Genomic DNA, 11,826 nt, shown 5'->3' on the forward strand with positions numbered 1-11,826 from the left:
GAAAGGTCCTGGGTTCGATTCCGGGCAAGGGCATGTACCTTGGTTGCGGGCACATCCCCAGTAGGGGGTGTGCAAGAGGCAGCTGATTGATGATTCTCTCTCATCGATGTTTCTAACTTTCTATCTCTCTTCCTCTCTGTGAAAAATCAATAAAATATATTAAAAAAAAAAAGAATGTAGAGATTAAAAAAAAAGAATGGACAGATTTGACCTAACCAGTTTGGCTCAGTTGATAGAGCATTGGTCTGTGGACTGAAAAGTCCCAGGTTCGATGCTGGTCAAGGGCATGTACCTTGGTTTTGGGCACATCCCCAGTAGGAGTTGTGCAGGAGGCAGCTGATGGATGTTTCTCATTCATCGATGTTTCTAACTCTCTATCCCTCTCCCTTCCTCTCTATAAAAAATTAATAAAATATATATTAAAAAAAAAGAATGTAGAGATTTAAATAGAAGCTTCATCAAAGAGTCCCTGCCTGGCCTCTGTAGGCATGAATTTTGTGATCCCTTGGCTCTCCACGCCTCTCACAGGCATTTCAGCTTTCAAGTTTTCTCCTTGATTCCCAGATTAAATTCCCTTGAGAGAAGCTTTTCAAGTGTAAGTCTGCTGTCAAAGATCACTGTGACAGAAGGGAATTAGGGGACACGTTTGGCTTTCACCCACAACCTGAGACAATTGTTCCCTTGCCTGCTCAGGAGGCTGATTTCAGTTCTTCAACTTAACAGGGTTAGCAGGATACAGAGGAATGCTTTATTAAGAGAGAAGGAGAGTTGATAAGCTTCTGGAATCTTTCACAGCTAAAATCGCGGGGCTCAGTAGTTGGATGGGATCTTCCCCAATGTGACACTCGGTCAAGTCTTCTGATGAAGAGTCTCTCTCTTCATGCTGGGACTACGATGGCCTGCCTCTGGCCCTGATGCTGCTTCTAGTCTCCTTGCCCCCCCCCCCCCCCCGCCCCCCAAGATTTTGGCATGGGAAATCCAGAAATCATGGTGATAATTACAAGCTTTCTAAGACACCCAAAATGGGTTAGGACTTTCCTCTTTTTGAGATCTATGCCTTCTGTGTATGGCTCTCCTGCCTCATAGACATGGAGACCCAGAATGGGGCCATCATGTCTGCTCAGCCCAATACAGCCCAGAGCTTGGCTCACAGCACAAGTGACTGAAAACTCCCTCTTACCATCTCTCAATAGGGGGATTCTTTAACACTTCCTCAAGGAAGTCTTTGTTAAGCATCTGTCTCCATCTAAAATCTGCCTTCCTCAAGGGAGGGGTTTCACTGAGACTGGAGAACATCTTTAACTTTCTGTTTGCATCAAAAGATATAAATGCTGCCTATCTATTGAAATTTATGCTATTTATATAAATGCAGACTGTATAATTACACAAAGCTCTGAGACTGGAGATGAAAAGGGAATAACTAACTCAGTTTGAGTCAGTTTCTGGTCAGATCAAATTTAGAGGGAGATGCCACGATGATGATGATGATGATGATGATGATGATGATGATGATTTATTAGAATAACTCTTCTAGTCTCTTTGAGTTGAGTATCATTTGGTAAGCAAAGGCATGCATGAATGTATTCTCTGTTCTGTGTTCTTGGAGGGACAGAATGATGGTTTCACTGAAGTTCTAAAATAATGAGAATATATATACAGAGTCAGATATTATAGCTTTAAATTAAGGACAATGGTAGCCAATAAAACTGCCAGGTGCCACTGTCTGAAATATATCTAGGACTCTTCTTCTTCTTCTTCTTTTTTTTTTTTTTTTTTTTTTTGCTAGCTTTTGTAAAACATGCATTGGATAATTTTGGCTGTCCTTAAAAAATATAATACATGTTTTGTTTTGTTTTTAAGAGATTGATTTTGGTGACCACTCTGTGTTAAACAGTGATCACCCCCCATAGAATCTCAGCAGGTATAATTAGTTTGTTGAGATAAAGTAACACTGGATTATGAAGGGCCCTGCATCCTATCTATCTGGTGTCCTTATAAGGAGAAGACAAGAGACACAGGGACCGACTAGCAGAGGAATGGCATGTGATGATGAAGGCAGATATTGGAGGGAGCGCTAAGTCTACAACCCAAGAAACTTCAAGGATAACTCGGGACCACCAGAGCTAGGAAAAGGAATGAAAGGATCCTCCACTACAGCCTTTAGAGAGAGAGTATGGCCCTGCAGATACCTCACTTTTGAACTTCTAGCCTTCAGAACTGAGAGACAATACATTTCTGTTCTTTAAGCCACCCAGTGTGTAGTATTTTCTGACGTCAGCCCTACAAGAATAATACAGGGACCAAGTTGCTTGTCTGAAGGAGTGATCAAGCTGAGTAATTCTGCTGTTTGTCAAAATATTCCATGATTACCTAACAACATTGGTTTTATCCTATTCATCTAAAGCTGAACTTAAAGGATATGAAAAGTAATGACTACCTTTTAAGAATGGTACTTTTTAGCATTATCTCAGTAAGCCTGTGTGTGTGGGGGGGGGGGGGAGGGGGGAGGGATGAGCTGGTATTTTATCTCCATTTTACAAGAGAATCTAAGGAGTTGGTAGGTTAGGAAACTTGCCTATGGCCATGCAGCTGGTAAAGGTCAGAATTCAAAGTTCATGCTTCTTCCACTATACCACACTGCCCCTCTGAGTCTAAAGATACCTTTGAAAAATGCCCGAGGAGCAGATATATCTCTGAGCTAATTATACCATGCCCCATGGTGATAGGCTTGCAGAGCAGCTCTCTTGAATAGTAAGTCCTGGCATTTGCGTTTAAAAAATTTCCTGTTATTACTTTACAGCCATACCTTATCTATATTATGTAGGAGTCTTTGCCTGCCTAACTTATGTTATCACTCCCTGAGGAGGGACTGGAACTTCTTTTCTATCTTGTACAAAACTGAAGAAGCTGTCAACGCTTTAGTAAATAATCGGTATCCAAGCCAGCACAGTGATCCCTACAAATTATGGCCCTCAGGTTTTGAAGACTAAGAAAAATGTTCAGTTGTGCAATTTTCCACTCTTTTAATAATCTTCAGCAAATGGGTCATGTTATTCCTCGTTTAATATTATTATCCAAACAACATTAGACTGAATGCAGAGAGAGGCTTAGGAACCATCCAGTGTATCCTAAGACAACTCATGGTAGTTAGTTGGGCTATTTGACCTTTATAGTTTTTGCAAACTACCTGGACTTTTTGTCTCTCCTCTACTTATGGGGCATCACTTACTGTTAGGGGCAAATATAGAATATTGGGGACTAGCTATGATTATGGGAAATAGTAATCATGCTCTGTTAACCATGATTGCCTTGTGTTGGTTAAAGAGAGGACATTCTGACCTGGCTGGGAGTTGTATGTCCCCAGGACCTGGAAGTCAACCTTGGACCTGGGAGTCAACCTTGGAACAATTTTCATTCAAGAACTGCCTATTATTGTGGAAAAATTAACAACCCAGTTATCCAAAACAATGGTGTTCCACTCCAGCCTCCTACTTCCCCATGCCTGTACTCTTTACTTCCCCATATAATCCTTGTTGGACCCTATATCAGCAGCTGGTTTATGAGGAGCTGCAGAGCATAGTTTTGTGAATGACCTGCTGCTCTCCTATACTGCTGGCAGTATTGGAATAAATGCTCATATATGATTCAACCCTATCTCTGCTTAATTGGCTCAAGTAGTGACACGCAGCACAGACCCATTGATTGTCTGGTTACATTACCAGATACATAATACCAGAACAATGATAAATCGTAAAGTTTTGTGTGTGTGTGTGTGTGTGTGTGTGTGTGTGTGTGTGTGTGTGTTTTAATTTTGTGAAGAAGGACCAGCCCAGCCTTGTGGGTTGGGTAAGTTGAGGACCAGGTTGCATGTCTGCTGACACCCTAATTCAAGAGGGGCCAAGCTTCAGAGTATTCATCTCCTCTGCTCAACTTTAAATCTTTATCATTCTCTGTCCCCAATGAAAGAAATGTGGTTCACTCCATGTGGAAAGGCTTATTTACAAACTGTCTCTGATTCCTTTTTTTGTACGTGTAAGTGTCTGGGTGAGGCACGTACCAGTGTTTATGACATGGCATGAAGGGAGGATGGCCTATGCTTAGTTCTGAGGACCAACTTTGGGTTGAACCCAAATCATAAAAGTCCTCAGATATCAGTAATTGGTCTCAGAAGCATTTCTGGACTGTACAAATGATTTCATGCCTCCTTCTTTCAAATCCTTTATTTCTGTGAAATGAAATCTTTGGCTTCGCTTCTTTCATCTTCCAACCTGTCATTCTTATAAAATCAGTTATATCTATTTTTGTCTTTTGAATATCAATTTATTTTGTCATGCTTTGTAATCAAAATTGTTGAATAATTAGGTGCTTTTAAGGTAAAATTCAGAGTCTTTAGACTATCATTCAAGGCCCACTGCAATCCTCAACTCCTTCCCAATTTGTTTGAATAGCATTCATTCATTCATTCATCTACTCATTCAACAGAACTTTACTAGATATCTAACAAGTTTCAGACACTGTAGTTTGTGTTGAGAACAGAGTGGTGACACAGACAAGCCTGGTCCATTTTCTCATGGAGCTTACAATCTGATGGCAAAATGAAACACTAAACATGATCATGAAATGTGACAAGCTCTATCAGCAGGAAGTACAAGGAGCTCAGAGAACACAGGAGGGACAGATAACCTGGGCCCCAAGGCCTAGGGACTCTTTCAGAGGAAGTGCTATTTAGGATGAAATCTGACCTGTGGATAGGAATTAACCAGGTGCAATATGGGGCAAAAATTTTCTTGGTGGATGGACCCCAGGGGAGATAGCGTTGCATCCTTGTGAATTTAAAGAAGTTCAGTGTAGCTGGAGGGCAGAGTGGGACAGGACTGGGAAGGTGGGATTGGGGTCAGAAAACAGGCCAGATCCTGCTGGACTTGAAAACCTAGTGAGCTAGAACTTTGTCCTAAGGTCAGTGAGGAACCCTGGTAGGAAGGGAACAGACAAAATTTATCTTTTAAAAGATTATTCTTTCTGCTGGCAGGGCAGTGAGTCAGAAGAGTACCAGAAAAAAATGCCTGGGAAACCTTGTGGAGGCTGTAATTCAGATATGAGATGATGGCAGGAACCCGGAGTCCGGCAGAGAGGACAAGAGATGTGGACAGATTACAGATATTTAGCTGCCAGGCTGGTCCCAAATATGTCACATGATTGCATTCACATCAGTCATTTCCTTGACAGGCAAGCCTTGCTCCTTCTATCCACAGGCTCAAATTCTACGTACAGTGATGCTATCTTTACGCAAAGCCTTCTCTGACCTTCAACTCCCAGAACCTACACAAATGCTTGTAAGACTTTTTTCTCTGTGTTCCTTATTTCATGAAGGGAATTAATTCATAATTTCAGTTCTTGTTTTACTAGGGCATTCATTTTCTCAGGTGGGTGGCAAGCAATATTGAGCGGAAACCATGTTGATAACATCTTCCTGTCTCCCTCCCCTGCAATATTTTCCACATCACCTTGTGCAAGATGGATGAGCCATAAATATTTGTCCTGTTGACCAATCGTGATCTCGCTCCACTTCTAAGAATTTCCCAGCTGGCTATCTCTCAGGCCTCATTTTAAATGGCTCAACCAATGATTCGTTCATTTACTCATTTGCTTATGCTTTTATTCACTCACTCAATATATACCTATAAGTGCCTCCAATGTCCTAGCCACTATTCTAAGGCTGATTCTCTGCTTTTTACTGAACTATTCATTTCATTTTTTTATACTACTTTTTTCATTACAGAGCCAGATTCCTTTGCCTGTTTGCCATATAAAACAAGGCTTGAATGTACTGGAAATGTTTTTTTCTATAAATACAACTTAGCACATGGTCCCCAGATGAGCCATCGTATGGCATGGGAGGAACTAAGGTGTGGAATGATTCTCTTGGCTTCCTAGGTAGAGCACTAGCCTTCTGTAGTTGGCAAACGTCTGTACTAAGGGACTCAAACCTTCGTATTTGAATGTGTACAGGGTTGCATCATTTCTGTCCTGTTTTTTAAACAGTTCCTGATGTTTACCCAGTAGAAGCAGAATTAAATAGTGTCAGATACTCCAAAAACATGAATCAGGAGAATGTCAGGGTCCTGATACAAAATTCTTACTTAAAAATATATATTTTTATTGATTTCAGAGAGGAAAGGAGAGGGAGGGAGAGATACCCTGTTTCCCTGAAAATAAGACAGTGTCTTATATTAATTTTTTTTTGGAGTTTTTAACGTTTTAATACAGGTCAGGATGTCGGGTTCATTTTAGCTCCTTCACCGCCAAACCTGGGGGCAGGGACTGCTTCAGCTTCTCGGCCTTCTCCTTGTCCGTGATGACCAAGGTGTACAGGTACCTGCTGCATCGGACTTTGAACTTCACATTATCCTTATTCTTCTTGATCTTGACGAATTTGGCGTCCTTCCGCCTGGCTGTGAGCAGAAAGTCCTTGATCTCCTCAATCCTGCGAGGCATGGCTGTGAGGCGCGGAGCATGCGGCCAGAGGCGAAGAGGGTTCTTATATTAATTTTTTCTCCCAAAGTTGCTCTAGGTCTTATTTTCAGGGGATGTCTTATCTTTCCATGCGCTAGGTCTTATTTTCGGAGCATATTTTATTTTCGGGCAAACACGGTAGAAGCAAGAATGATGAGATAGAATCATTGATTGGCTGCCTTCTGCACGCCCCACACTGGAGATCAAACCCACAACCTGGGCATGTGCCCTGACTGGATATTGAACCATGACCTCCTGGTTCATAGGTCGACGCTCAACTACTGAGCCACACTGTCAGGGCACAAAGTTCTTAATGTAAAGAATAATGTTGGGTTTTGCCCCTGCTGTCGCTGCACTCCACCCTGCCAGGAACGGGCACTGGACTGGCCATGGTTTGAAAGGGGAGCTTCTGAGTTCCAACATCTTTCTGAACTGCGCTGGCTTTAAATGATTTTTATGCTAGCATTGCATCAAAGCTCTTTTCTGGCAAAGAAGTTGCCATATATGATTAAAAATAATTTGGGAGGGGGGGATGGCGCAGGATTTCTACCAGGAATTGAACAAACAATGTACTGTCTTAAGCTGCTTCCAAATTCCTACTGCATCTGCTTTGTACAGTCCCCGTTTCATAGAACTACAATTCCTCATTTGTCTGAGTGCTTTCTGCTGGTGTGCTGGAGGAGTCACACCCCTTTATTTGTGGCCCTGAAGGCATCTTCCCAAGTTTGGGAAAGCCTCTTTGTTTTTGAAAATGTATTTTTACTGATTTCAGAGAGGAAGGGAGAGGGAGAGAGAGATAGAAACATCAATGATGACAGAGAATCATTGATCGGCTTCCTCCTGCACACCCCCTTCTGGGGATCAAGCCTGCAACCGAGTGTATGCCCTGACCGGGAATCAAACCTTGACCTCCTGGTTCATAGGTCAATGCTCAACCATTGAACATGCTACTTGGCTGGGAAAGCCTCTTAATATGAACTCACAGAAGCCCTAAATAATGCAAGCATCCCAGTGCAATACTTAGCAAGCCACGCCACTGGTTCTCCTGATCAGGGCAGTTGTAACACAACTGGTTCCTTAGCTAACTTCCCAAAGACACTGCCCAAGTCCTGACCATTTTCCTGATTTTTCTCTTGAAACTCTCCTCCTGAACAGATATGCTTTATTTGTTTTTTAAATTATTATTATTTTTTATTAAATTATTATTTGTGTACATATCTTACCATTGCCCCCCCTCCCATACATACCCTCTCTCCCCAGGGTTTTGTGTCCATTGGTTGTACTTATATGCATGTATACAAGTCCTTCAGTTGATCTCTTATCTCCCCCAGATCTCCCTCCCCTCCCCGCTGTAATTTGACAGTCTGCTTGTTGCTTTACTGTCTTTATATCTATCTTTTGGTTCATCAGTTTATAATGTTCTTTATTATCCATAAATGAGTGAGGTCATGTGGTGTTTATTATTATCTGAAGGTGCATCATGAATCTGTGGATCAACTTGTAGAAGTTCCTAGATTCAATGGGCTATTGTGCTGGGCCTTAATCTCTCAGCTGTGATCACTGAACTGATTTGCTTATGCCTGATTTAAACTTAGATATGTCTTGATTCTGTTTGTTTTTGTTACTGGATCTCCATATCATGAAGTCACTTTAATTTGCAAGTAACCAAATCCTAGCCTAAACTGGATTAAACAAAAAGGCAATTCATGGGCTTATGTAACTGGAAAGCCCAGGGAGCAGGCTTAGGCAGAGCTGGATTTGGGGTTCAAGGGGAATTCCCAGGACTCAGTTTCTCCCCATTTCTTGGCTCGGCTTTCTGCTAGTGTTGGCTTTAGCCTCCTGTTTCATGAGCAATAGTAGTAACAGTTGGCAGTCAGAGGGGTACATCCTCTCATTTTCAGGTCCTGTTAAAAAAGTGAGTTTCTCTCCCCAAGATGTTCCATTCGACAAAATTCTGAACCTGGTCAGAATTCATTGACCAGAATTTTTTCATATACCCATCCCTGAACCAATCACTCTAGCTAGTGGAGTGCTGGTTGGTATCCCTAACGTGGGGAGAGGGGACTGGGAGTCAGGGCAAAAATCCCTAAACACAACAAAATGGAAGAGGTACTGACCTCACTTCCCAAAGCAGGGTTGACTGCAAACCTCTTTTTTCTTTCCTTTACCTACCACTGGACAGGGCTGGGTTGAAAGGAGACCCAAGCTGTAAAACCATTTAAAACTCACTTATCAGGGTGTGAATAAACCTGATGTGTATGGTATTTTTATGTTGGTTATTGTGGCATTGTTTTATTTTCCATTTTTAGCTTCCATTTTCTTTCCATTTTATGCCATATTTTTCAATGGGGTACATTTTCAAAATTCTCTTAAAAAGTTAATACATCATTTTGAAGTCATTTGTAGAGGCTGAACAAATAAACGAAAGGTATTAGCTTTATCTTTTAATAGAATTGATATAACTCAACTGTTAAAAAAGATCTGTTAGCATTATCTTAAATGGAACATTTTACCTGAATTGAAAATAAGCAGAGATTAGCATAATAAATCCTTTAAGTGTCTCAGAAATTTGGCTTAGTCAAGGTTCATACTTTCTACTGACCTCGACAAAACTGATAAAAATGTGCTTTCATCTCTTTGCCCTCCTAATCCTTACACATCGGGCCAAGAGGACACTAAAGCCTATCTAATGGCAATCCTTTCTTTCTCTTTCTTTCTTTCTTTCTTTCTTTCTTTCTTTCTTTCTTTCTTTCTTTCTTTCTTTCTTTCCTTCTTTAGTCTCTCTCTCTCTCTCCCTCTCTCTCTCTCTTTCTCTCTCCCTCTCACTCTCTTCCTCTCTCCCTCCCTCCTTTCCTCCCTCCCTTCCTTCCTTCTTTTCTTCCTTCCTTCCTTCTTTCCTTCCTTCCTTCCTTCCTTCCTTCCTTCCTTCCTTCCTTCCTTCCTTCCTTCTGTCCTCACCCAAAGATATGCCATTGTTTTTTTCATTGTTTTGAGAGAGAATGGAAGGGAGATGGAGAGGGAGAGAGAAACATTGATTGGCTGCCTCCTCTACACTCCCTCACCAGGGAGAGACCAGAGATCAAACTCACATATCAAACTGGATATGTACCCTGATCAGGAATCAAACCTGAGACCCTTCGGTGCACCAGATGACACTCCAACCAACTGGTGCACCACTGGTCAGGACATGGAAATTATTCTTAATGCTGTTTCATGTCCTAAAGTTCCAGTTCTACCACACACATAAAATGTAAGTAGAAGTGAGCAAACTTCTACTGCCTCTGTTATTATCATTATAATTACTATTACTAATAATTATACTACTGATGGCTACCAGCTATTGAGTGCTCACTATATGCCAGTGACTGGATGAAGTATTTAAATTTATAATTTCATTGAATACCCTCAAACATTTACGAGATAGGTGGTGTTATTTCCATTTCTGGGAAAGGAAACCAAGGTTAAGAAAGCTCCTCTGGCCGAAACCAGTTTGGCTCAGTGGATAGAGTGTTGGCCTATAGACTGATTCTTGTCAAGGGCATGTACCTTCATTGTGGGCACATTCCTAGTAGTGGGTGTGCAAGAGGCAGCTGGTCGATGATTCTCTCATAGATTTTTCTAACTCTCTTTCCCTCTCTCTTCCTCTCTGTAAAAAAATCAATAAAATATATAAAAAAGAAAAGAAAGCTCCTCTGAGGTTTCACATAACTAGGAACTACAAGCTGTGGGACTTAAATACAAGTTTGCCTAATATCAAAGCTTATGATTTTTGTTTAGGTCCTGTTAACTGATAGACTTAGTCTTTAGACCAGAAATAAAATTATAAAATTACCCTGGGCAGTCCTTTTTCTTGGCTCTAACTGGCCAGGTTAGAGAGAGGCTTCACTTCAGCCCCCGAGCACCCTTTTAGGGACTGGACACCAGGTTTGCACCTCAGACAGGTCTTGCTCTTTACATTTAGACCTTTTACCATCTGTCAGCCCTCACACAAGTAAGCCATCTATAAATTTTGCTACTTGGTCATTACTTTGTCAAGTTGAGAAGAGAAGAGATTAAGAATGCTACGATGAGTTGGAAATGATTGCAGTGTTAATAAAGCTACATCTTACATCTCAATCAGTGCCTAAACAGGAATGAATGAATCCATTCCTGGAACTTGGCACATCACTAAGGGCAGGAGGACCCTCCATCAATACTAGACTCTAAGCACTACTCACCCTTACTTCTAGGTGAGTAGTCTTGCTCAATCTGCCTTAAGCAAGACAGGGAATGCTTTTGGCCAGCCTTGCTGAAAAGCTCAGGCATAGTTAGCTTCAGGCGCAACTAAGTCCAGGGGCTCAAATAATGTCACAAAACAGCTGTGTCTCATCGCCTCTTATCTCTGCATTTCTCTCTTGGCTTAGACCTCCGGAAGGTTCCCAGCTTATGGTGACAGGATGGCCACCAGAGCATCATGCTTTCGTCTATCAGCTTTCAAACGCAGTGGAAAGACACCACCTCTTTCCCAAGAGTTCTAGCACAAACCCTGAGAATGTCCCTTTGGCTTGGCTTGGGTTACACATCCACCTCCTCAATCAATCACCGAAATCGGGAAAGAGAACTGGCCAGGCGGGTTGTGTGCTGTCCTCTAGGGCAGCAATTTTCAACTGGTGTGTGGCAAGAATTTTTAAAAACATGCAATACCTGACTATTTAGTCAGGGGCACTGACCTCTTTTCCCTTAGATCATAACAATAAATAAATAAATAAATAAATAAATAAATAACAACAGCCAACTTAATAGCTGTTTGGTGTGAATGAATCAAAATCAGATCTTTTTGGCTGTTGTTGTTAGATTGGCAATATATATTTGGTGTGCTGCAGAATTTTAGTAATTAGTTTATGTGTGCCACGGGATGAAAACGGTTGAAAATTGCTGTGTTAGGGTACAGAAGTGGGATGAACTTCTCCAGAACCACACATGCTAGAAATGTGTAGAAAGATGGTTTAGTACTGATAGAAAATCAGAAAGAAGGGGATAAAAAAAAAAAACCACACACACAAACCCACCAAAATAAAAAATCCCCAGGTGCCCACTCCTTTTTCAGAACTGAAGTTCTCTATCAGAAAATAAATACTCCTCTAGAACACTGTGTTTCTGGGTCCCCTCTGCCTGGGAAGCAGGCAGAGAAAGGTGTGGTATGTGGCCAGCCACCGAAGCACTGGCTAGGGCAGTGTTTCCCAAAGTGTGGTACGCGTACCCCCAGGGGTACGGGAAGAGTTTGGTGGGGATATGCACTGCACTGTGCTTATCTGCACCTAATTCTACGTTCTC

At 41.7% G+C, this 11,826-nt stretch overlaps 1 protein-coding gene across 1 annotated transcript; it reads right to left on the reverse strand.

The window, feature by feature from the left end:
* Window positions 1–6,247: 6,247 nt before the first annotated feature.
* LOC118718952 (60S ribosomal protein L38-like) lies at window positions 6,248–6,530 on the reverse strand. The gene has a single exon (XM_036437967.1). The coding sequence runs from the start codon at window positions 6,493–6,495 to the stop codon at window positions 6,283–6,285; it is 213 nt and encodes a 70-aa protein (XP_036293860.1). The 5' UTR covers window positions 6,496–6,530; the 3' UTR covers window positions 6,248–6,282.
* Window positions 6,531–11,826: the final 5,296 nt, after the last annotated feature.

This window comes from Pipistrellus kuhlii, unplaced genomic scaffold (assembly GCF_014108245.1).
Source record: "Pipistrellus kuhlii isolate mPipKuh1 unplaced genomic scaffold, mPipKuh1.p scaffold_m20_p_15, whole genome shotgun sequence".
Classification (NCBI taxonomy): Eukaryota; Metazoa; Chordata; class Mammalia; order Chiroptera; family Vespertilionidae; genus Pipistrellus; species Pipistrellus kuhlii.

What these genes read in the sequence shown, in the direction of transcription:
- LOC118718952 (XM_036437967.1), bottom strand. Translation starts at nt 6,495, where the DNA reads ATGCCTCGCAGGATTGAGGAGATCAAGGACTTTCTGCTCACAGCCAGG.